This window comes from Talpa occidentalis, unplaced genomic scaffold (assembly GCF_014898055.3).
Source record: "Talpa occidentalis isolate TD23 unplaced genomic scaffold, MPIMG_talOcc4v2.1 talOcc4.2, whole genome shotgun sequence".
Taxonomy (NCBI): domain Eukaryota; kingdom Metazoa; phylum Chordata; class Mammalia; order Eulipotyphla; family Talpidae; genus Talpa; species Talpa occidentalis.
Window position 1 is genome coordinate 122,924,741 of NW_023602073.1, and position 25,271 is coordinate 122,950,011.

The 25,271-nt window shown below is 37.7% G+C and overlaps 1 protein-coding gene across 6 annotated transcripts in view; it reads left to right on the plus strand.

The window, feature by feature from the left end:
• The window catches only part of NCOA7 (nuclear receptor coactivator 7), a 134,785-nt gene that overhangs the window by 19,795 nt on the left and 89,719 nt on the right, over positions 1-25,271 (plus strand). For all 6 annotated transcript variants that reach the window (XM_054697807.1, XM_054697806.1, XM_054697809.1 and 3 more), the window contains one exon: positions 3,217-3,327. In XM_054697807.1, the coding sequence (XP_054553782.1) occupies positions 3,278-3,327 (50 nt within the window). In that variant the 5' untranslated portion in view covers positions 3,217-3,277. The remainder of the gene's footprint in view (positions 1-3,216; positions 3,328-25,271) is intronic.

Below are 25,271 nucleotides of genomic sequence, written 5' to 3' on the forward strand. Positions count from 1 at the left end.
ATGGGGAAAAAAAGCCTTACTAGTTCTAAACAGATACAACAGCACCAGATGTCAGTTCTTGGATCATTTCATCTTTTTCTCTTGTACTTATTTTTGTCAATATTTTTCCACTGGAACCAAATATTAGTTTCTGGCTCAGCTTGCTATATAAAAATTTTCCAATTAAATTGTTATGACTTCATTGTTACTCATGAGGGGAAATCCAATAAACAGAGATCATCACATATTGTGGCATGCAAGAGAGGAACATTAAAATAAACCTTCTGGCTCAGAGCAGGGCAGAGGGTTCTAAACCTTTCTGGAGTCTGAGAGACTCCAGATTTGACTGTATGTCCCCACCCCCAAGTATTTCTTAATGTGGGAAGGAATCTTTTGATTCTATCAGTCTGCTATTTAATTGGCCATCTCCAAATGTTCTCTAACTCCAGAGGTTATTGAAAGGTTCATCAAATCATTCAAATCCCTCTTCCGCCAGAGCCGGAGCCACTGATCTAGGGAAATTAATATCTCTTAGCCTCCGTTTAATGGAAATAAAGATATCTAGCTCATCATGTGATCGCAAGGGTTAAAAGAGATCATATATTGAAATAAATGAGTCATACTAGGCAGGTGTCATGGTCGACGCCCTCTCCCTACCTGGGAGCCACTCTGTCCTTCTTGCTTGAATGTGTCTTGACCTTTTCATGCCCGTACGGAAATGTCCTTTCTTCTGGAATGCCGTCTCTTCTCTGTACCTATTGAAAACCTTATGACCTTGAAAGGGTTACTTTATTACTTCAAACTTGCATCTTCTGAATTGTTAATGTTTACTAGGCAGCTCCAAGTAACTGTCCTACATTTTAGTCATCTACACACACCTTTCTTTCCTTAATGGTTGGTAAACTCCTTGAGGGCAGAGCCCATGTCAGCCCATGTTAGAAACCAACAGCAGTGGAAACTGTGCTCCCCACTGCTTCCCGCAAGGGCTTCGGCATAGTTGTCATGCTTCCAAGGTGATCTCATCATCATATCATTTTTCATTTATATTTCTCTTAATTGCAACCATATGGTGGTAATTTCTAAATCCTTTTTTTCTAGCTCTCACTGCACTCCTGTGCTTTGACTGCATTCAAATTTCTGGTGAATGTTTCCAGCTGACTATCACACAGGCACCTCAGAGTCAACATGTTCAAAACTGATCTCTCATCTGTTTCCACTTCCCTTCCCACTCACATCCCACTGCCTCCGCCATGTAGAGTGTATCAGTGGGGTTGTAGCACAGTCTACGCTGTCCTTGGAGCAGAAACTTTGAGGGACAGGTCACTCCTTCCTTTCCCATGTGTCTTTGTTGACCATGCTACCAAATCTTGATTCATTGCTTCTTAATCATTTCTTAAATTCCTCTTACCTTTTCCTAATATCAGATATAGTGGGCCCTCCTGTTTTAACTAGTTTTACTATAATTTCTTTCTAATCCATCTACTGAGTTCTTAATCCTCTCAAGTCCATGTTCTCTAATCCGAGCATATCATACACTCCCTCATAAAGACCCTTTGGAAACTTCCTTTCATATATGTCAGGGATGAGAACATTGGTATTGCCCCATGGACCACCTCTAACCAACTTAGTAACAGCTACTATGAGTGCTGCTATTGGGTTCAGCAGGATTGCTTGAATGAGTCTGATGTAGGGGCAGCCTTTGGGTGGGAAGCTCACAGCACAGAGCTTCATCCTCAGCACCCGCCAGTGTTCTGCTTCACACTTCACTCTTGGTCAGCATGGATATATTGTGTGTCCTTGTTTTTGCTCAAGTTGAAACTGCCTCCCTGTATCCTTTAAGTAGGAGACCCACACTCATCCTTCCATTTCTGGTGTGGGGTGAGTTGTGTGGGAGAGGAAGGGTCTCTGCATACGCCTAACTATTTCAAGGCTCTGAAAGCACCCAGCCTCCGGCCTCCCACATAACAGTTTACTGACTACTGATCTAAGATTCTAGCTGTCTCCCTTGAAAGAGGGTAATTCCAAGGGGCAGATACCATGTCTTATTTATCTTTAGTCTCAGATACCACAGACAATACCTTTCATGTCATAGGTATTGAGAGTTGTTTACTGAATTGAAATGAATTAGTAATTAATTTTGATGGATGAACATCCCTTGCTTTTCAGAGAGGAACGATCAATTTTAAGAAGGGTTATTGCTCTGCAGGAAATTTAGTTTAGTGAATCAGATAGTAAGTAGATAGGGCCTCCCCGGTGGCGTAGCGCTTGAGTGCTGGGTTGCGAAGCTGCCCGCAGCCTCTGCAGCGCTGGTTCGATCCCCGGGCTGCTCCCTGACCACCGGAGGAGGGTCCCACATGGCACGCAGACCTCTTGCCGCCCGCTGCTCCCCTCAGCAGTGTACTTCGGTCCTTCTGCCTGTTCTTCTCCCTGCTCTGTCTCTGGTGAATTCTCTCACCCTCACGTGCCTCTGACTGTACCCAGTGCTTGTATAAATAAATAAATAAATCTTTTTAAAAAAATTCAAGTTTAAAAAAAAAAAGATAGTAAATAGATATTGGAAATTTTTGAAAAGGGGAGTGGCATGATGAAAGTGGTATTTTAAGAAAGGCTGATCTGGAGATAACCTTTTATTACAGGTTTAAACTGCTTCTGGGATACATAGGTGACAGAAGCAGCAGTTGGGGAGAGGGAGGGGTGGAGACAGGCATATAAAGCCATTCTGAAGAATAGCTTCCTGAGGCTTTGTACTTTCATTTCCACATTTGTTCAAGTGGGATGTACTTGCTGGCATGTTTCCGAAAATAAAATAGAACATGGATTTATTTTTATTTTTGAAGAAAGGACATTTTTGTAAAACACCTAAGTCATCCATTTTTCATAATCATTTATTGCTTATTTGAAAAGTCATGATGAGTTTAAAACTTAAAAGGTGATTAGCTCAGCACACCTAGCCTGAAATAGTGGTTTTTATTTTAGAACATTTTAAAGTAATTGCTAATTTTGAGGAAAATACTTCCTTTTACTTTTCCAGTCCCCTTTTCTTTTATAGTTTAACTCCTCCATTCTGTCTCCCCTCTGCCCCTCGCATGGGCATTTATTTTTGATATATGACTCATGTGACTGTGTGACAGTTTATCTTCCATTTGTTTGGGGCCAAGTAGCTGACTCTGCTTTTCCTTCACATTAGTTTTTATAAACTTAATTTATAGTTGCTTTGTTGTTTTTTTTCTTTTGCAGGGTTATGACTCATTGATTAAAAAGGACTTTTCCAAATACTTTGCACTTTCGATTGTGTATTATGGATACCAAGGAAGAGAAGAAGGAACGGAAACAAAGTTATTTTGCTCGGTAAGCATTCACTGTGCAAAATCGTATGAGTACTTTAAAAAAACGTTTGAGGGGCCTTTGTCCTCAAGCATTACTTGAGATGTTGTACTTGTGAGTGTTCATAAGCTGAGCAGGTAACTAGAAGTTTAGCACACTTTGGTTCTTTTTCTCATTTATATTACAGGAATATTTGGTTCTTCTCTTTCTGTCAATGACAGTTCTCGCAGGCCAGTGCTGCTGAGGGAATCTGGTTGTCATTATGCATGGAACTGCAGATTGCTAGGAATCCCACGTTGGCAACCCACATTGAATTTTAAATGCTAAGTGCTTAGTTCTTGCTGCTCTATAGCTTAATCGGTTGAATTATAACTAAAAATATATGACATGTTTAAAGCTTATCACCTGTGGGGAGTCTGTTACTAAAACAATATTTTTGCAGGTGGATGGAATGGATGAAATTCTGCCACTGGGCTGTGTGTCATTTTTTAAAGCTTAAACTTATCCAGCATAGATACATCTGTTGGTATCTGGCTAGAAGTAATCTAGCCTGTGATCTGTTACTGTTTACAGATCTAAACATCTATATGACAGTCACTCACTAATCATAATAAAATGAATGATACGATAAAACATTTATAAATCATTTTGATAGCTGGAATGTTTTCAAACACAAAGTGAGAATGAGTTGAAATACTTCCCAACTGAATTCAGCTTTACCATCCCCCTAAACCCTAGTCTCTGCTCACTAAAGATCATTTCCTGTTTTCCAAATATGAGTCTTAAAAACTGAAAACCAATGATTTGTTGGTGTTTTTACCCAGAAATCAAGTGAGGCTTTAGATTGTTAATGGAAAAAGGAAGAAAGCAAGCATTTAAGGAACTACTGTGTGTAAAATACTTAAGATTTTATTTCTCTTTACAATAAGCTTACAATATAGGTTTTCTCACTATTTTACCAATGTGATAACTAAGAATCAAAAATTAGGTATTTTGCCCGTTTCAGGCAGATTAAGAGTCAGTGTTCAAATACAGGTTGTCTCCAAAAAGTCTGCCTTAACCAGTAAAAGTAAACTATGAATAAGAGTTTTTGGAAAGCAAGAATTAACTGCTAATGATAATGAATATTTTCCAATATTAGGATTCAGAGAATAGCAAGATTGTTTGGGGAAGGTAGGCATGAGACATCTATTGGGAAAAACATTAGAAAAATAGGACTCTTGGAGTAAAGAAGAATGTTACAGTGTTGTGAAAAATGTTTTACTTTAAGGTTATTGTAGAGTCATATATAGCTGTTAGAAATAGTAAAGAGAGAATCCCTATACCTTTCATGCAATTTCCCATGATGGTAACACCTTACATAATAACTACCCTTTAATAGCACAACGAGGAGATTGACATTGACACAATCCACTAAACTTATTCAGATTTTACATGACTTACAAGCACTCATTTGTGTGCGCATGTATGTGTTTGTATGTATTTAGTTCTATGCATTTTTATCACACATGTGGATTTGTGTGGATATAATTACAATTGAGATATAGAACACTTCCATCAGAAAGATCCCGGGGCCTCCCTGGTGGCACAAGGGGTTAAGACGCAGCACTATGAAGCTATCCACAGCAATTGTAGCACAAGTTTGATCCCTGGCCAGGAAGCTACCCACATGGCGCAGCAGACCTCTCCTAACTCACCCGCTACTCCCCTCAGCAGTGTATTTCAGTGGATTTGCCTGTTCTGCTCCCTAATCTTTCTCTGGTGAATCCTGTTACCACCACTTCCACCTCTGGCCTGTACCCCAGTTCTTGTATGCATAAATAAATAAATCTTTTTAAAAAAAGATCCCATGTGCTACTATTTTGTAGTCACATTCGTTTCTTCTCCCTACCATCCCCTGACAACCTCTAATCAGGTTTTCATGTCTGTAATTCAAAAATATTATGTAAATGGAATCATATAGTATGTAACCATTTGAGATTGGATTTTTTTCCCACTTAGTTCAGTTCCCTTTATGTCTTAATTCATTCAGATTACTGTAACAAATGTCACAGACTAAATGATTTATAAACAACAGACATTTATTTCTTTCAGTTCTGGAAAGTGGAAGTCTGGGATTAGAGTGCCAGCATGGTTGAGATCTCTATCTGTTGAAAGCCTACTTCCTGCTTCACAGAAGGCCATAGTCTTTTTGCTGTACCCTCACATAATGGATGGAGGAAGGAGCTTTCTCAGGACTCTTTCATAAGGGCACTGATTCCATGTATGAGGTGTTTCTTTCATGATCTAATCACCTCCCAAATGTCCTACCACCTAATGCCATCACTTTGGGTATGAAGTTTCAAATTATGAATTTGGGGGGAACATATTTAGGGCATAGCATCTTAAGATGTGTCCAGTATGTTGCTTGTATTGATAATTTGTTCTTTTTATTGCTAAATAGCATTCCATGGTGTGAATACTTAATCATTCACTCACGAAGGACATTTGGTTTGTTTCCAGTTTGGGACTATTACAGATAAAAACAACTAGGATCATTTATGTAAAAACTTTTGTGTGAACATAAGTTTTCATTTTTCTGGGATAAGTGCCCAGTTGAATCACTGGGTAAAATGATAAGTGCATGTTTAATTTTGTAAGAAGTTGCCAATCTTTTTTCCAGAGTGACTGTACCATTTTATCTTCCTTCCCATCAGCAATGTATAACTGACCCAGTTTTTCTGAATTCTCATCAGCATTTGGCATTTTTCTTTTGTTTTTAATTTTAACCATTCTGATAGGTATGTTGTGATATCTGGTGGCTTTAATTTGCATTTCTTTAATGGCTAATGAAGTTCAACATCTTTTCATGTGCTTATTAGCTATGTGTCTTAAATGCAGTGTCATTTTATAACTTTGGTCTGTGATCTAATAGGATTTTTTGTTGTTGTTGTTGTTGAGTTTTGAGAGTTTTATTTACTTATTCGAGGTATATCAAGTGGTGCTTTTTTTTTTTTGTTTTGAGAGTTTTAATACATTCTTTGATATGTTTTTTGCCGGTAAGTTCTCCCAGTCTATTCATTTTCTTTTTATCCTTTTTAACAGCACCTTTTCCAGAGTAAACCTTTTCAGTTTTGATGCAATTCAATATCGGTTTTTCTTCTTATGGGCTGTGCCTTTTTGGTGTCAAGTCTAACAACTCTTGGCCCAGCCTTAGGGCCTTCCTAAAGATTTTCTTACATTGTTTTCTAAAAGTTTTATAGTATTATCTTTTATATTAAAGTGTCGTATCCATATTTATTCAATTTTAATATGAAATGTGTGTTTAGGTTAAGGTTCTTTTTCTTTTTTTGTTTTGCCTACGGATGCCCTACAGAGTGATTTTTAAAAACTATAGTGTCTTTTCAGTCTAAAGCCACACTGATTCCAGGGTAATTGGTGGTTCATAAACAATCTGCTCAAAGTTAACAGTGTCTCATTCCTAAGATGTACTAGAAGGGGCGTCCCTAAAACTGAAATTTGCAAAATGAAACTGTTCTGAAAGAACAGCACTGTTTGTTCAACTCAGAAGTGTAAAATTTAATTGTCATGCTTGCCTTAACCTCTTGTAAAAAGTATTCTAACAGTGGAAAGTAAAACATATCCAAATAATAAATATGACAAACATAGGGAGAGCAGGACAAGGACAAAAATGAGTGGTGTGTTGGAAACAGTAAGTCAACTTGATGAATTACTAGGAAATGAGAAAGGGACTGAGGGAAGAGGGTGGAGGGGAGGGGAGAGCACGCCCAGAGATTAGCTTTTATAATGCAGTGACAGCCACAAATGGTCAGGTCATTAAAAGCAAAATGCAAACTAAAAAAAAACATTATCAGTAAAGAGACAGCTAAAGCTATAAATCTTTTCAAATGCCTTCTGACTAAACCGTGGTATTCCATAAAGTGGAAATATCAGAAGAACCTGCGTGAAAGCTGGTTTCTGAAAACACAGGGCAGATTTCTCAGGAGCAGTTTCCCTAGGAGCAGTCTAATCAAGATCTCTAGACAAGAATGTAAGTCAGATCAAGTTTAAGGTCGAATGAATGCAATCACACAACCTTACACAAATCTCTGCTAATATACAGGAGAAAGCAGAAGGGAGATTTCTCCTGATTTCTGCCTTCTGCCACAATATGTATCTGAAACCCTAAAAATTGTTCTCAATTATTTTCCTCCCCACTCCCTCTTTTCCCTTCCGAGTAGTTAACCTGTTTTCTCAATGTTCTATTTACCATATGGTTTCATAAACATGATATGATTTTGTTGTTGATCTTCCCCTCCCTCTGAATTTAACATTAAAAGGTCCCATTTTAATAATTTTGGTTTGAGATTAGTAATTTGAGCATCACCATTCATCTTGATATATGACTGTGTAACTTCACATTTAAGGGTGACTTGGCAGCAGTATTAAATGGATTTATTCTGGGTAAATTCTAAGGACTTTTAAGGGTCTCCTGACATTGGCCCACCTGGTATTCAAAATCTTTAGTGTTGTTTTGTGCCAGTTGTGTATCCCAAATCAACTGATTCCTGAAACCTTTCCCCAAATTTTTGCAAAGAATTTGTGTGTACAAAATCTATAGGTTATATATGTGTGTGTTAATTCCTTGCTATTTGACAGGTCTTGAAAACAAATGAAAAACTAAATTATTAAAGCAGATTATACTTTCCGTTCTGTCTCCTGGAATAAGCTTCATTCATTTTGACCCTTGCTTCATCTTCCTTCTAATAGTTAGAAGCAGGTATTTGCACACAGGGCTGTCTTCTCCCTGCTCAATCTGATATTGTTTGAATTTTGCAGAATTTAGAAGCCATTTAGTGATTTTTTTTTATGTAGTCCCTTTATGTTCTTTGTATGTGTGTTTGAAAATTCTTTAAAAATATATTTTCCAGGATTAAAGGTTAATTTAGGATATCAAACATTTAACCTTAGTTAACTCAAAGTGGTATTTTCTAGGGGTAAATTTACCTTTTCCGTGTGATAACATCTGCAGGCCTGTGAGTAGACAGCGAGAGGCTCATCAGTCTACTGTGCTTTGTTCACTTGGGTCTCTCCTCTCTAGACTTGCTAGCTGCCTCCCACTCGTTCCTGCTTGTCAGAAAAAGCAGAACTGCACTACCACCTACTCTCTCCTCTTACCCACACTTCAGAGTCAGTAGTAGCTGCAGGGGAGGGGCTGATGCTCTTCTTTCTCCTTCATCTCCCATTCCCATCCCTGAAGGATGCAGAGAGCAAAATAATTCCTCACTCCCTTGCTCCTTCCCCCTGACCCCTCCCAAGTCTCTGATATGTAAATATATTCATCCTTAAATATGATTTCATTGCTCTGGAAATTTAGATTCAAAAGGATTAAATATCTTCAATGAAATTGCACAGTAGGTAGCCAAGACAAGATTTGAGCCTTGCTCTTCTTCTTCTCCTTCCCTAGCTTTTCTGAGATGTTGCTCAGAGCCATGTGGTAACTTAGTGGAAGAACAGGGCTTGCAGGTCACAGGTTACCTGACTCACACTATAGATTGAATAGATTCCTGCAGGTAGTCCTGCTGGCTTAACATTAATGGCCATCACTGTGAATTCGTTGACAGAAATGTAACCTAAATTCTAAAGGAGACCTTTTCCAAAGCAACTTTTTTGTAACTCGAAGACAGCTATACTATATGTCTTATCAAATTTAGCCATTCATAATATGGTTAATATCTGAGTATTATCCAACCGTAGGGAGAATGCAGCCTTTGTACCCCACCTGTCTAAGTCAGGCTTTTGCAATAACTGGCAAAAATGTGATGCACTTTGCTTGCTAATATTGAATTTGTCTAAAAAGAGTATCTGTCTGTGGTAGAAATTAATGTACATTTGGGCAGATAACCGGAGCTTGCCCTCTTGGTCCAGAGTCTAAGTACAGAGTCTAAGATCCAGTGTAAGGCATCACCTGGATGGGTCTGGCTAGTTGGTCTGCAGCACAATAAGGACTCAGGGAGCACTCCCCCTCTGCAGACCCACAGAAGCATCTTTGAACCCTAAGAAAGTGCTGTGTCTGTGATAGGTCTATGCCAAGAATTAATATACATGTGGGTGGAGTGGTGTGATATGAACTCTTGCCCTTCCTTTGATTAACAGTAAGTAGATTGTTTTTTCCTGCTGGCCAAGGGCCATTAGAGAAGAACCATAATGTGTCTGAGACTTAATGAGAAATTATTATTACCAGTTGCTAGATTCAGATATTCAGTCATATCACAGGTTTTAATTGAGTTGATTGATGAAATGCAAATATAACTTTTAAGTACTTGGTGAATGTTCACTGTAAATCTTAATAAATAGGTTAATGTTTTATTTTCTCAGTTTCATGTATTGATTCTAATAAATGTTAATAATAATAGCATCTGTTGCTACTTTACAAAGTGTGTTCACATGTATCCTCTCACTTTATTCTCATCACGATTCTATGAGCAGATGTAAACACAGATGCTGACTCCCCAGTTCAGGAGGTTAAATAACTTGCCAGAAATCACTTAGCCTCTCAATGGAGGGGCTGAGTCTGAATCCTAGTCTCTTTGTCTGTATCTTGGGTTATTTTTATTCATTCCATTGTCTAGGTTTAAACTGCATTATATTTTAATTTTTACTTTGAAAGGAGGATTAGAACATGTTGTTGTCATCATAATGTGATAAGTAGGAAAAATTGTATATGGGTTTAGAAGCAGAATGTTTTAGTTGACTTTCCTGAAAACCATATTTGATTTCAATTTCCAAGAACCATCCTAGAGGACTATTGTTACTTTTAGGGACATGTGCCTGTAGTAGCCACAGCACTGCCCAACAATCCTCTCATGTAAGATCTTTATAGCTCTTATTTGTGTGACTTTGTGTTAATTGTCTCCCCAAATGGGTCATCTGTAATAATTCAGCATCCCTTCCATGTGCCTTTTTAAATAGTTGTTGGCATATAACAAGTGTTAAATATTTCTTAACAAATGGACAAACTGAGACTATTGAACAGCTTCCTTAATGGAGAATACAAATAGTCTGTGAGTCTTAAGTTGTATCACTACAAATTATTCAGTATTCAGCAATCTTAAAAATCTTAAAAAGATTGAGACTATCTTGAAACCATTTCCTATGAAAAAACTACTTTTGTCTTATTTGGAAATATTTCCGATTACCACTTAAACTCTTGCATGAGCTGTAATGTTTAAGGCTTATGTTTTCTGTTTTCTTGATTGAGTTCAGATGAGGTAGCTCTTAAGGGAACATTTACATGCTGCTTATAATTCATTAATGGGAAAATCACTCATGGTCAAGCTTTATCTAAGGTTTTCAGGAAATCATTAACTTTTTTCTACAGATTAATAAAAAAACTTATAAACATTTAGCCATTAACAGTTAGACTCATGCTTTTCGCTTCATTTTTTAGGAACTTGATTTCATTCCATATAGAATACTGCTTTTCAAACAAGTTTACAACCCATTGGGGAATCATGAAATCAGTTTATAGGAACTAGCATTTTTTTAATGTATTGGAATATGGTAAATTAGTGTGGACTAAGCTAGACTGAACAGAAAATATCAGTGTGTTCTATGTAATCAAAATAAATATTTCATCAAAATTTTACTTAAATATCTGCAACATACATATATGTTGAATCACAATTTAAAATTATTTTTTATTGTGAGCCTTGATCAAAATATGACTCATTGATTTTGAGGAGTCTTTGGCAATTTGTATACTGGAAATGAGATTGTTTTTCCTTGTTGAAAAATGAATGTCTTTGGAAATTGTTGATCTAGTGCACACTAACCAATTATTCAGAAACAGCCATACATAAAATAGCTGTTATACAGATCTACTTCCCTGCAATGAAGTGTAAAGGCTCCCTACAAAATTGCTTTCAGGGATCAGTGATAAGCAAATCTCTTTTTAACCTGAAAACCCAGGCTGATCTAGATTATTCCAGATCCTGGAGGGAGCTGTAACCTCACAAAACTGCAATTGTGTGGTCACAAATTTGGGCAACTTTTACTTTGGGGTCTCAAAGAGGTTCTTCTCTGTAGAACTACTTACTAGCTGTGGGACTTGAGTATAGTTTTCTCTAAAGTGAGAATAATATAGCACTTAGCTTTAAATGTTAAAGTTTGTTGAGAGGATTGTCTGAATTAGTCTTTAGAATAAATGCTAATGAAAAATAAGCACTAATGAATTTTTATATAAAAGTATGCTGCTTAAATGAGGAGTACAGGAAATAAGTGGAAAAAATAAGAAGAATAAATACATAGAGCACAAATTTATGTACATTTCTGGGAATTTATATATCCCTTGAACCTTGTCCACAAACATATTCTAGTCACAGGCTTCAGAGAAACCCAAGATTCCAGACTCCAAAACACAGAAGTCAAGGAAGCACTTAAAAATAAATGATTTTAGCTGTCCCGTCCCCCATTTTAATGTTGTTGCTGACAGTGGAGGAAGACTTGAATTGAACTAACTCCTGAATTGGGACATAAACTTGTCGCTGTCAGCTTGAGATACTTCTTGTCACATGCACTTAAATCCATTCATTGTTGCTTGGTCCAAGCCTTTACCAGGAGGAGAAAGTTAAATTCTGAACCAGAAAATGCTTTGTACTCAATAGTCCTGAAATTTCATAGCACATTCTTTTAGTCCAGCAGTTGATAGTTTTCCTTTCTTCCCCCTACCTGAAACTTATATCTGACAATTTTAAGTCTTCACCCCCTCTATTTTCTTAAGTCAAATGCTAATTGCATGTTCTCCCACACATCTTCCCAGATTAGTTTTTGTAAGGCGCAGTTCAGATATGTCATTTCTGTGTCCTAAATGCTCTCAAATTCTCTGCGCAATATGACTTATTCCTACTTTTCTGTCTTTATCTTCTACTGGGTTTTCTGTACATTCCTTATACTTTGCCTCCTCACAACTTCGTTTTCATGATACAAAGCTGTTCTTCACTATCCTCTCAGATAGAGTGAGGTCAAACTTTGGCAAACCCATTTTTAATTGTTTTTTTTTTTTTTTAAGATTATTTATCAAGCACTGGGTACAGTCAGAAGCATGGGAGGGTGAGAGGATTCACCAGTGCCAGAGTGGAGAGCAGAACAGGCAGAATGATGAAATACACTGCTGAGGGGAGCAGCAGGCGTGGCAGGAGAAGTCTGTGCACCATGTGGGACCCTCGCCAGTAGCCGGGGATTGAACCAGTGCTGCAAAGGCTGCAGGCAGCTTCACAGCTCAGAGCTCAACCGCTGCGCCACCAGGGAGGCCCCCCATTTTTAATTGTGACATTGACTCTGTGAGTCCTGTCTCACTCAATCCTTTACTGCTCCACCTCACCCCCGTCCACTGCTAGATTTGCTCTCCCCTACCACTGGACTCAGAGGAATTACAAGGGACCCTTCACACAGTCTGCCTTTGGATATATATGGGAACTTTCTGTGCCCTTCTTGTCTGTTCCTTTTTCTTTTCACTTTTTTGAGAAAATTACAAATCTTTATTGAAGGATAAATAAATGTTGTTTTTTAATGAATGTAAAAGCTGCTGAATACTATAAATATTGGGGTAATAGGTCTATACTGGGCTGTTTCAAGCCTCCAGTAGGGGAAGCACAATTGCTTAGGTGGTAATCCGAGAAAGTTAATCTAGGCATGTTTAACTACAGTCTTTCCTCTTGGGAAAGAGCTTATTGCTGGGCCAATACATTCTTCTTCTACAGGAGTTTTCCACCCATGTGGGTGTTCTTTTTTATTTTCATATTGCTTACAGTCTAGCTTGATGCCATGCACCTACCAGTTATTCACTGGGAATGATAGCTAACACTGGATGAAATTTACTATGTAACAGTGACTGATTTGCATACTCATGTGATCTCATAATTATCCCATGAAGTAGGTCCTATTATCCTAATTACAGATAAAGATACTAAGCCTTATTATAGGTGTTATGCCATTTTCCCAAGCTCACATAACTGAAGTGGCAGAATCCTAGTGGATCTGAGTTCACAGTCATATTCTTTTTTTTTTTTTAAAGATTTATTTATTTATGCATACAAGAGCTGGGGTACAGGCCAGAGGTGTGTGTGGGGAGGGGGATGAGAGGATTCACCAGAGACAGTGGGGAACAGAACAGGCAGATTAACGAAAGTACACTGCTGAGGGGAGCAGCAGGCAAGTCATGAGAGGTCTGCTGTGCCATGTGGGCAGCTCCCTGGCTGGGGATTGAACTCATGCTGCAGTGGCTGTGGACAGCTTCATAGGTTGCGTCTTAACCCCTTGCGCCACCAGGGAGGCCCACTTGAGTACTTCTGATGGAGAGGTGATGAGCCATGGAGCATGTGTTCATTCTTTCTGCTTCCCTTTTCTTTCATTTACCATTTCAAATGAAACTTGCATGAATAAATTGGTTAAGGTTCTTTTTTATCTGCACTCATTTTGTGGTACATAATAACAATGAACATGCAATTGTCTGCCTACTTACTTTAACTTTTTGCCTCTCATAGATGAAAATGGTGGTAAAATGGGGAAAAAAAAAGGCCAAGTTTAAAACTGAGCAAGACACCAGCTGGTCTATTCATGCTTGCAAATGTAATTTAGCTCTGAACAAAGGAGACTGAGGTGTCAGCATCATCAAGCATTGAATCTGAGTCCTAGGGACGCTAGGGAAGGTTAATTAATTGGCAACCCTCTGGGTCTCTTCCCAAAGCAATACAGGATCTAGCATTTGTTGAGGTCGGGGTAATAGAGAGCGAGAAGGATTTTCTTTTTCTCCATAGTTCTGTTACTGCAGCCATACAGCTGATTTCACTTGAAGAAGATTCAAAGATAACTTTGAGGAGGGGATATCATGGAATGAAGTGAGAAATGCATCATGATGGCTGTGAAGAATTGGGTAGTTGTGAATGGAAAATATGAAGTATATTTTAACATAAAAAACAGAAAGGCAAGAATATAGATCATATCAACATTTTAATATAGTATTTATTAATATGTCTGTGCCAGACTAGATGCCAAAATATGATCATGTAGGAATATATTTTTAAGAACACATCTGCTGTACAAAGCAGCATAGGATCAAAATTGACTGGTGCCATTTTTGAATAAGTGAAATGATTTAAATCAAATCACTGCTATGAATAATGGGAGCCAACTCATTAATCATTCCATTAATTTTTTCTGTGAATGTGAGACTGTTACTGTTCATTATGACAACCATGTTCTTCATAGCTTAGACCCAGAAGTGGATTTGTTTTAGAAATTGCATCATATACAATTTAAGGCAGGTGAATTTTGATATTTTGGATTAACTTTGTTAGCACAGCAAAAAGCTGGACAGCAATATGGTTATTTCATTTCAGGAGGTAATTGGAGCAGATGCTGGTGAGGTCATTGGGGACTGAGCCATCCATTTCAATGACACCATCATTCTTTTAAAGTAGGGGGTGGTCAGAGGCACTCTGCAGGAGAGAATGAGGGAGAGGGGTCAAACAGGGGAGGAAAGAGCACAAGGGAATATGGGGATGGTACACAGGTGAATTGGTGGTGGGAATTTTACAGGGTCTATGCCTGAGGAAGCATACATAGTACAAAAAGGAAGAATGATATAAAATAGATATAAAATAAAAATAAATAAATAGGGGATATTTCCTTTTACTGTGCTAAATCAACTGTTTTCACTAAATAATGAGAGAAATTTAACTTTTTAACCATAATTTTGAGCTTGCATCATCAAGATTTTAGAATATTTTTCTATCATAAGAATAGATGTATTTTATTTTTTAAATTATTTTTTATTAATTTTTAAATTTTTTTTACATCATTGTTCATTTTTAAACAATATTTGCTTCCCTCCATCCCCTCAGGTATAGTCCCCATAGAGTTTCCTTCACCAAAGCACCCATGCACCATCACCTCAGTCCCCTGTGCTCCTCCCTCCCTCTGATCCCTCTCCCTCCTCCTCCCCTGCAGGATGTCTCTGATTTATAATTGTCTGTTTTTGCTTTGTTGTGTTTTGTACTGTTATTAATTTTTTACACTGATGTCTTATTTGGTTCCCCTATATTCCTGCTGTAAGTGAAACCATCAGACCACCTGTACCTTTATGTTTATTGCAGCACTATTTACAACAGGTAAAACTGGAAACAACCCAAATGCCCCAAAATAGATGACTGGATCAAGAAGATGTGGTATATATACATAATGAAATATTATTCAGCAGCCAAAAAAGATAAAATCATGCCATTCGCAGCAACATGGATGGAGCTAGAAGAAATTATGCTCACTGGAATAAGCCAGAAGGAAAAAGAATAGATGTATTTTATTTATATATTCCCCATACAATTGCAACCCCCTTATTTTGACCCCAATCCCTCCTTTCCCCGTCCCCCCCATAGAGTGTCTCTGGTTCATAGTTGTTTGTTGATTTTGATATTTTCTTTCTTACAGTTATTCTTTTTCCTGGTCCCTTATTTAAGTTTTCTAGATTCCTGCTATGAGTGAGACCATCCGGTATTTTTCTTTTTCTTTCTGGCTTATTTCGCTGAGCATGATCCCTTCCAGCGCCATCCATGTTGCTGCAAATTGCATGTGTTTATCTTTTTTGAATGCTGAGAAATATTCCATTGTGTATATGTACCACATCTTCTTGATCGAGTCATCTAGAATAGATGTATTTTAGATGTAAAACTGAACACAAAAGTACACATATATCTGTGCAAATACATATTTTGTTTCTTTTATGAGATTTTATGGGTTTTTAAGATAGAAAAGTTATAAAAAACACATTTGTATAAAAACACATTTTAAATACATATTTAATTATGCTTTGTATAATTAATTTGCACTATTTTAACAGGTGTTGAAAACAAGATATAAAATCAACTAAACTATGAACCTGTTGTATATAATCTATGCCTTCCTATTTATTTTTAATGCATAGGAAGACCCTGCTATAGTTTAAATAAATAACCATTTTCATTTTTTATTTGATACAAGCAAATCTCAAAGGTATCTTGTAGTTCTTTTGCTTAATCAACTATAATTTTTTGTTACTAAGTCATATAATATTTACCCTTGGATTTTGAAATGTTTTCATATTGTAGGAAAGAAACTTATGCATTATTTATATTTCAGACAGACCTTATATCCCTACACCTGTTAAAACCCCAGGAAAGAATGTTGGACACAACAAATGTGGGTCTGCTCCTCCAAAGATTAATTTTCACTAAGATATTAAACAAGGAAACACTTAAATGCATGTCATTAGAAATTACTGTGTTTAGTATGAGGGAAACTAGCAGGTTGTTATAAAGGAATTGCCAGTGTGGTATCCACTTTAGGAAGGATTGATGTTCAAGAAGAACCTCTGGAGAAAAATGACATTTAAGCTGGCCCTGGATATGAGCAGGTATTTGTCAGATGATCTCCTCATTTAGGAGCAGAGCTTGGAGAAGTGAAAAGTAGACTATTCTAAGTAGCAGAAACACTTAGACTCAAAGACATTACAGTGGGAGAAATATTGGCAGGTTCCTAGACCAGCAAAAAGACCAGTATGGCTAGAATAGAATACTTTTAAGTAGGATGGTACAAGAAGGATGGAGAGTTAGACTGGGATGCAGTATGCAGGGCTTTGTTGACCTTTTTAGGAATATGGATTAATTACACAACTACAGGAAGGAAGGTGCTGTTAAATGGGAACACTAGAAAAATCATAGTTTCTAAAGCGAATTTCAAGATTGTAGGTTTGGTTGTATTGTTTGAGATTCCCATGAGACATTCCAGTAGAACCACTAAATGCATACTTGGTGTGTGAATCTAATGAAGAGACTGAGAGGGAAATATGTCATGTTGGTCCCAGCCATAGAAGGGGATGATAACTCACAGGAAGAGATTCTAAATTGTTAAGAGACTGGAACTAAAGCGTTAGAACAGAAATGGGTAATTTAAGCATCTAGTAGTTAAGTAGGATAAAATCCAGAAAAGTTTGAATCATAGCAGCAAGGAAAGAGCTGCTATGTCAAGGAGGTCAGAAAGATCAGCAGTTTTGAAAGCAGTGAGAGGCAAATTGCAATGAGGACTAGAAAGAATCCATGAAGTTTGACCATGTAGATGTCACAGCAGGTTGAATAAAAGCAGTTTCAGGGCAGTAGTGGAAGAAGCCAGTTTAATGTAAATGAAAGATAAGGGAGAGGAGATTCAGCTTTTAGTCAGTTCTTCTGAGAACTTGACTGGGAAGGGAAGCCAAAAAGAAGGGCTGTGGCAGGAGGGAGATGTGGAGGTTAAGAAAGAGTAAGCTTTTAGAGGCAAAGGAGGAAGGGGAGATATGGGAGCATATTTGCTGGGTGAATGGGTGATGGGAATGATCTTGCAGTGAGGAGTGCCTCAGAGAGGTTAGCTTGAAGACTGACCCAATGTAAAGTCATGAGGACATTGGCAGAGTGATATAGCAGGAGACTAGCCACACCAGGTTGTCTGCAACCAGTGCATCCAGGGACTTAACATGTTGTAAAGTTGAACTTGTGAATATTGGAGATATTATGTTCTCTTGTTGATTGCTCATTCTGTGCTCGAGCTTTACACATTTGACCTCATTTAATCCTCGGAACACCCGTGAGATAGGTGGTAGCATTTTTCTTATTTCGACAGGCAAGGAAACAGTCTGGTTTTGTAACTTACTAGTAAGAAACAGGTTTCTTCCTTTTGTGTCTAACTCCAAAGCTTTTATTAGTTACTATCTCATAGTACCCTCAAAATATAATGTAAAAATAATTAAATCAGTTGGGATGAGAACGGCTAGCTGTGGTATCTTCTATGTACAGAAAGCAAACCTCCAGCAACTCCTTCCTACATTTTCAAGTAAATACCATGCAGTGGGGGTGGTTATGTCTGTACAGCTCTGATAACAGCTGCTACATTTCTTTTCCTGCATTCAGAATTCTAATGAGTGTCTCCATCACCTTTTTTTCCCTAGTGCATTATTTCACTGTGGCTTAAATTTCTAGGTATACCATATAAGGATCTTTAGCTTCTCCTAAGGATTGGTCTGGGATGTAGAAACACTGGGTAATAAAGTAATTAGGTAATGCCCTGGAAACAGTGATTGAAAGATTAGGAGAAAAGGGCAGCATTTTCTTTAATAAAAATGTGTCAAGTTACGTTAACTTGATAGCTTATTTTTGTGCTTCCACTTATCTTCTTAATGCAGGCACCTTGTTTAATTTCAGACTCATATAATCATTTAATTGAATCAGAGGTCAAGTAAACTACCCACACCAGGGAATCTCTGTCTTTTCCAGACTGGATTTCCAGCTTGGACTATACTTTGGGATAAGGCTTACCAAGGCTTACCAAGACTGTTCATTTCTTGCTTGGGAAAAAACTCATTAGTAAAAAACTGTTTTTAAACCAGTAGTTATTTCTAGTTACTAAGGATCCACAGAGTATAAATCCAATCCCTGTCATGGCATTTGATTTATATGTTGTTACATATTGTCATGGCATGTTTTTAAAGATACCATCATATTCTCAATGAACATTGTCTTTTCCAGCTGAATAAACTCAAGTTCCTAAATCTTTCTACCTAAGATGGAGTTTTCAAATTCTTCACCATCTTGATATGGTCTGATTTATAAGAATATTGTTTGTTATTCCTTATTTTTGTTAATAGCACATTTCATCAGTTATGTGACAACAGTTATATTCACATTGAGGAAAAATGTGTTTTTCGTTTTGAATTTTATCTTGTTTTTTATTCACTAGTCTAATTTCCTGGGAATTCTGAAGCCTGACATTTAATATCAAACAGATGCTGTTCTTACTTGGGTCAGATATATAATCTGAATAGCCTCTTTTTTATGTCCTTATCCAAGTTGTTAACAAAAGTCCTGAACTGGAAAATATTATGCATTATGGCACATTAATATTGCAACATATTAAATAATTATTTTTAAGTCTTTCAACTTGCTGTAACATAGCTTGCTTTAAATTCACTTAACCAAATTCTCTAGCCCAGCTGTTTCTATCTTACTTACATGCAACAGAAGTTTTCAAGGGCCCTAGTGAAATATACTGCTTTCTGTCACATGCCTATTGATAGGCCAAATCTAGCAGCACTATTAAAAGAGAGAATGATGTTAGTTTGTAGTCACTTCTGTTTGTTTATCCATGTGGCTCCTAGCCATCAATAATTCATCTTCAGTTAATGATTTGTCATCAGTTTATTTTTCTTGAAGCTGGTATCAAGCTGTTCAATATGTCATTTCTAGAATCTGTGTTTTTCCCTTAAGAACAAAGTGTTGGGGTCTGCTTCTACTTTTCGTGATTCTTCAGACATTACTAACAATGATCTACAAGTCAGGCGATTATTTTCATATGACTAAAGACTTTATCCTGGACTGTTTTTTTTTTTAAACAATTTATTTTTATTATGCATACAAAAACTGGGGTGCAGGCCAGAGTTGTGGGGGATGAGAGGATTCAACAGAGACAGAATGGGGAGCAGAAAAGGTGGATTCACTGAAATACATTGCTGAGGGGAGCAGCGGGTGAGATAGGAGAGGTCCGCTGTGCCATATTGGTCACCTCCCTGGCTGGGATCTAACTAGTGCTACATTGGCTGCAGATAGCTTCATAGTGCTGAGACTTAACCCCTTGCGCCGCCAGGGAGGCCCCTGGACTTTGTTTTTGACTTAGCCATGATGCTCCATCCATTTTAATTTTTCAGTTATTTTCTGCCACAGCTCCAAAATAGACTTGGACCAGATTTGCTTTCTCTCTCTTAGAATTTAACTTCACAGTGTGTTGTAGGCATTGGACCTTTTGCTCTTGCCTCTTCATCCACTCATATCCCTAAAATTTTCTTGTTACTTTTCTGTGCATAGTTCACAATGTCTCATTTTGAGCTTCAGTTTTTTCATTATTATTCTAATAGGTTTCTGTAATTTGCTTTTTGCTTTCATTGGCACTTCGTTCTGTGCCTTCTGCCATCCTCATTGTTCTATATGCCGTCGTACCCATTAGAAACTTGAGTTCATCAGACCACGTTTGTTTCTTGAGATGCTTTCTCCTTTGCCTCCTCAATAAGCATGGGGTAAGTTAGCAGAATTTATTTTGAAAGAACTAATTGTCTCTCTCGAACTATTTCCCTTGCAAGATTCTGTCCAGGAGCTCATACTCATCTGTCCTTTTCTTCAGCAAACATTTTAGGAATGCACAGTCAATGTAATAACAGGATGCTTATAAAGGAGAAATACTAGCACCAAGATGACTGCCCATTGCTTAAAGTATGGGACAGAAGAAGTGACTGTCCACAAGAGCCCGGGCATCATCATAAAAGGAGAAAGTGAACTTTGTGCAGGTACTTTGAAGAGAGAAGGAAGGAAGGGCGTTTCACAGAGAAGAGACCATGTGCAGTTTCACAGACTCACAAAAATGCATGGCATTTGCAAGTGCCTGGGGCATTGAGAACTTCCTTATATTCTTTGATAGACACCTATCATTCACATCAGTTTTTCTCACTGTCTTCTATGTACTTCTATATCTTCCTTTTGCGTAACAGTCACAATCTTCAATTGGAACATAAGGGGAAAACATTAATGAAGGTCATATCCGCAAGGTTCATACCCAGAATTTCAAAGTCATTAGAGAAACATTTAAACAAATGTTTAATGACTTTAAACAAAGTCATTTAGAGAAACATTTCAAGTTTCTTTCAGAGGGGCTCAATCACTTCGTTTGTGTGTGAACAAGGTACTTTTGACTGGTGGTTTTGATAAATCATAGAACATTCTCTGCCACTTTGTCAATTTATGTGTTAAGCCTAAGTAACCCCACCAGGTAAAATTTTGTTTGCTTTCATTCCTCAACAAAGAGCTGCATGTTCTTTACTATTTTTCTTTTAACTACTAAAGTAATCAATGAAACCAAGACTGAAATAATTTTATTACTTGCCAGGCAAGAGAACACACATCAGTCTTTGGTCATGCTAATTAAGAATTGAAGTTTGTTTGCAGTCTAGATAGGAGAGATGAGTGCATAAGCCCACAAACCATTGATTTCAGCCAGTCCCATTTGTCAGAAAAGAGCTTTCATTTATTGCTCATGAGGATATAACATACCAATATGCACAAAGTCCATGCTTTACTACAATCAGCTTTGATTCTTGGACTGCTCAAATTCACAACCAGTTGCAGCAAATTCAACACCAAGTTTATCTTCAGGGGAAATATTGGTGAGTGGAAAGTTCTTAGGACTCCTGAAGGACCTCTAGGATCTCACAACCTCCCTGTTTTCCATAACTGGTTGGTCCAGATTGCTCCTCTATGGAGATCACACTGCAGTCATCACACTGCTGTGTCCCAGTGTGGCGTGTCCTATGAGCCTTCATTATCCCTAGCGCATGTTATTACCCACCAAAATTTTGTTACTGATTTCAGTTTTTCTCTAGACTTTCAGAATAATTTTCTTTCTTGTATCTTGTATAAATTATTTTCCCAATCTAGAAATTGTGTTTAATGACAGTTATTTTTTGTAGAAGAAAATTTTGCTCCAATTTATGTAACTATAGGATGAAACTCTTAGTCCTGTAAACTTGGTAATTTGTTCATTTGGGATCATAAATTGTAAGTGATTTTCACATTTTAACATCAATGAAGAGAAAAAAAAATTAAGGAAAAAGCAAAAATCAGGACAGGGAAACATGCTTATGGTGAAGATCACATACATTTACACAAAACATTTAGCTGACTCAGCAGACAACTTAACTCATAGAAATGAGTTGGACTGGTCTTTTATGTTGGTCAAGTTAGAGGCAGGTGGGCTTTGGGGATTTTAGTCTCCCCGAAAACCATTGTAATCAGAACTCCCTACATGCTATCCCAAATGAACATAAGGTTTCTAATAAAAGGAGTCTGCCTCCTTTGCAAATACAGCTTTAAGAACTATCCCGAATCTTCCCTTGCCCTTCCAAAACTCAGTTCTGCCCTTAAGTTCCTTCTGTAGAGCAATGACAGAGTGACTACTAGCTGACATTACACCACCTTCCCACTGTCTCTTCCTTCCTTTTTGTTGACTATACAAAGTTGTTTCCTCTGAGAAATAATAATGGGCCTTTTTTAAAAAAACAAAAGACTGGCACATTAAGCTATAAAGTTTTCTCTTCATACTGCAAACAAAAACATTTGGTAGGCAAATTATCAAGAAATGATAAAGAATCTTTAAAATTAAGATGCACTTTGATCCATGGGGTGTGTAGGGGAGAGTATTGAAAGAAATGTACAAGTGGATTTTGGTTTTGTTTTTAATAAACACAAATATTTGGCTGTAATCACTGAAAGCCCTCATGAAACACTTATCTTTTTTTTTTTTCAAAGATTTATTTATTTCTGCATACAAGAGCTGGCCAGAGATGCAAGGATTGAGAGGATTCACCAGAGACAGAGTGTGTAACTGAATAGGCAGAGTGGCTGAAATACACAGCCGAAGGGAGCAGCAGGCGAGTGAGGAGAGGTCTGCTGCACTATGTGGGTTGCTCCATGGCCAGCTGGGGATCGAACTCATGCTGCAGAGGCTGTAGATTGTTTCATAGTGCTGTGCTTAACCCCTAGCGCCACCAGGGAGGCCCAGAAACACTTATCTTTAAGTCTAAAATCATCACTAGAGTGACTTAAAAAATATATACTACTTATTAAATACTTATGTGGACATAGACTAACCTTCTGCTGCTATTGGGAAATACTAGATTTCATAAAAGATAATGAAGAGTTTTGTTCTCTGAATAATAAATCCCATGATGATGTAGATTTTTTGTCTTTACTTAGTTGTGCATTTAGTCTTAGAAAATACCATTAAAAACTATATAAGCTAGCTTTTTGGTGGAAGTGAGTTTCTGAGTCTTAAAGGGTTATTATTTAACTACAATCATAGACTAGTTAGGGCACTATTCATGCATTCATTCATTCATTCATTCAGCAAATGTGTATGTGCTTATGGTGTGTATCCTGAATGCTATGCAAAACTCTGAGTATGCGGTGATGATTAAGACACACATTGACCATTCCCTCATGGACCTTACATTCTGGTGAAGGAACCAGATGTTAACTAATTATAGTAGTGATTTAACTACACTTTTGATACTACACAGGAAAAGTAGATGGCAGCATAGAGACTCTTGCTGGAAGACCTGACCCTGTTTGAAGATCAGGAAAGACTTTCATGAGAAAGAACATTTGGCCTGAATTAAATAGGTAAGGGCTGATGGGGCACATTCTTGGCACGGAGCAAAGCATGTGTAAAGATAGAAGATCCAGTCAAGAGGAAAAAGCAATGGTGGAATGTGGAGATAGAGAAGGAGCAGGATCTGGCGTCCAGATTTCTACTTAAGCTGCTGAGTGAAGAGTGGCACTCTAGTATGAAACCCTCCAGGAAACCAGGATTAAAGAGGCAAATGTCAGGCTCAGTTTGGTCATCTTGAGTTTGGAGTACCTGTTAGATGAGAGTGTAGAGAAGTGGAATAGGTGATTGGCTATGTAGGAGAGAAGCTCGGAACATACTTCTGAACTGGAGAAATAAAGCTGAGAGCCTGTAGTTTAGGAACAGAAATGTGAGGGCTGTGGTTCTTCTGAGAACTCCCCACTCTGCTTCATCCCTAATCATCCCCATTGCAGTGAGCACATCCCCCATTAGCCTAAAACAGGAATTTAGGAATTGATTTCAACTCTTCTTTCCCTCACTTTTTACACCTAATACACTAGCAAAACCTGTTGAGTTCACCTTCAGAACATAACCTACATCTGTCTGCTGTCCTGTGTCTCCTAATTACCATCTCCTGTCTCCTGAATTGGTGCCATAGTTGTTAACTGGTTTCCTAACTTTCATCCTTGACCTTTACCAACCATTTTTCACACATGAGCCCAAAACAAACAAATAACAACAACAAAACCTTAAAATCAGATGATCTCATTTTCCAGATTAAATCTCATAGCCCCTGAAATAAAATCAAACTCTCCCTATTATAAAACCTGAGTATTCAGCCTCTGCCCACCTCACTGATCTCTTCCTGGCACATGGACCCACTTGCCAGCTGCCTATAGCCTCCCTTCTTGAACACAAGGAGATTGAGATGGAGCAAGCTCCTCAACACCAGAGGGGTGGTGTCAAGAAAACCAGAAATGATCTGGTACTAGTGTGATTGCAACTGAAAGATGAAGTGAGACCAGAATTGGAAAATGTCCACCTAGACTCCACTGCCCTGATCCTTTGTATCCATCGCTGCTGCATCTTCTCTGGGGGTTTCCTGAAGTCAGACCCTCTGTGACTACAGCTCCCTAGGAATGAATGTGTCCCTCTGGCACCAAGGAGCAAGTAAATCCTGACTAGTCAAAGGAGCTACACCTTGTTTTGTTCTTGTTAAAATGGAAATAGAGAACAAAGAGATGGAAGTTTCGGAAAGTGAGAAAATATAGTTTTTACTGATTGCAGGAGATCACACTTTTTTTTCATGATTTAAAATGATAGTAAATGATAATAAGAAATTCAAACAGTGTAAAAGAGGGGAGCATTTTTAGTCCTGTAACCTTCTTTTCTCCCCCTCTTCTCTGCAATTTCTATTTCCCAAAAGTAACATGGGTAATAGGAATACCCTTTCTGAAATAGCCCTGCATATATAATTGTTTTCTCCACCGCTCTCCATAAAGAGACTCTTAATTGCTCTGTAACTTCCTTTTTTTAACTGAGTGCTATATATAAACATGTATTTATGACTCCATTATTTTGCTTTTACAATGTTGCATTGAATTGTATTTTCTGTATATTTTTGTTTTTGTCTGCAAACACATCTTAGTATATATTCCTAGCAGTGACCAAAGTCTAAATATATAGTTAAAATGGATACTTTTCCCAAATACCCTCTAGAAAATTTGTTCCAGTTTCACTCCCACCCAGTATTCCTTTTG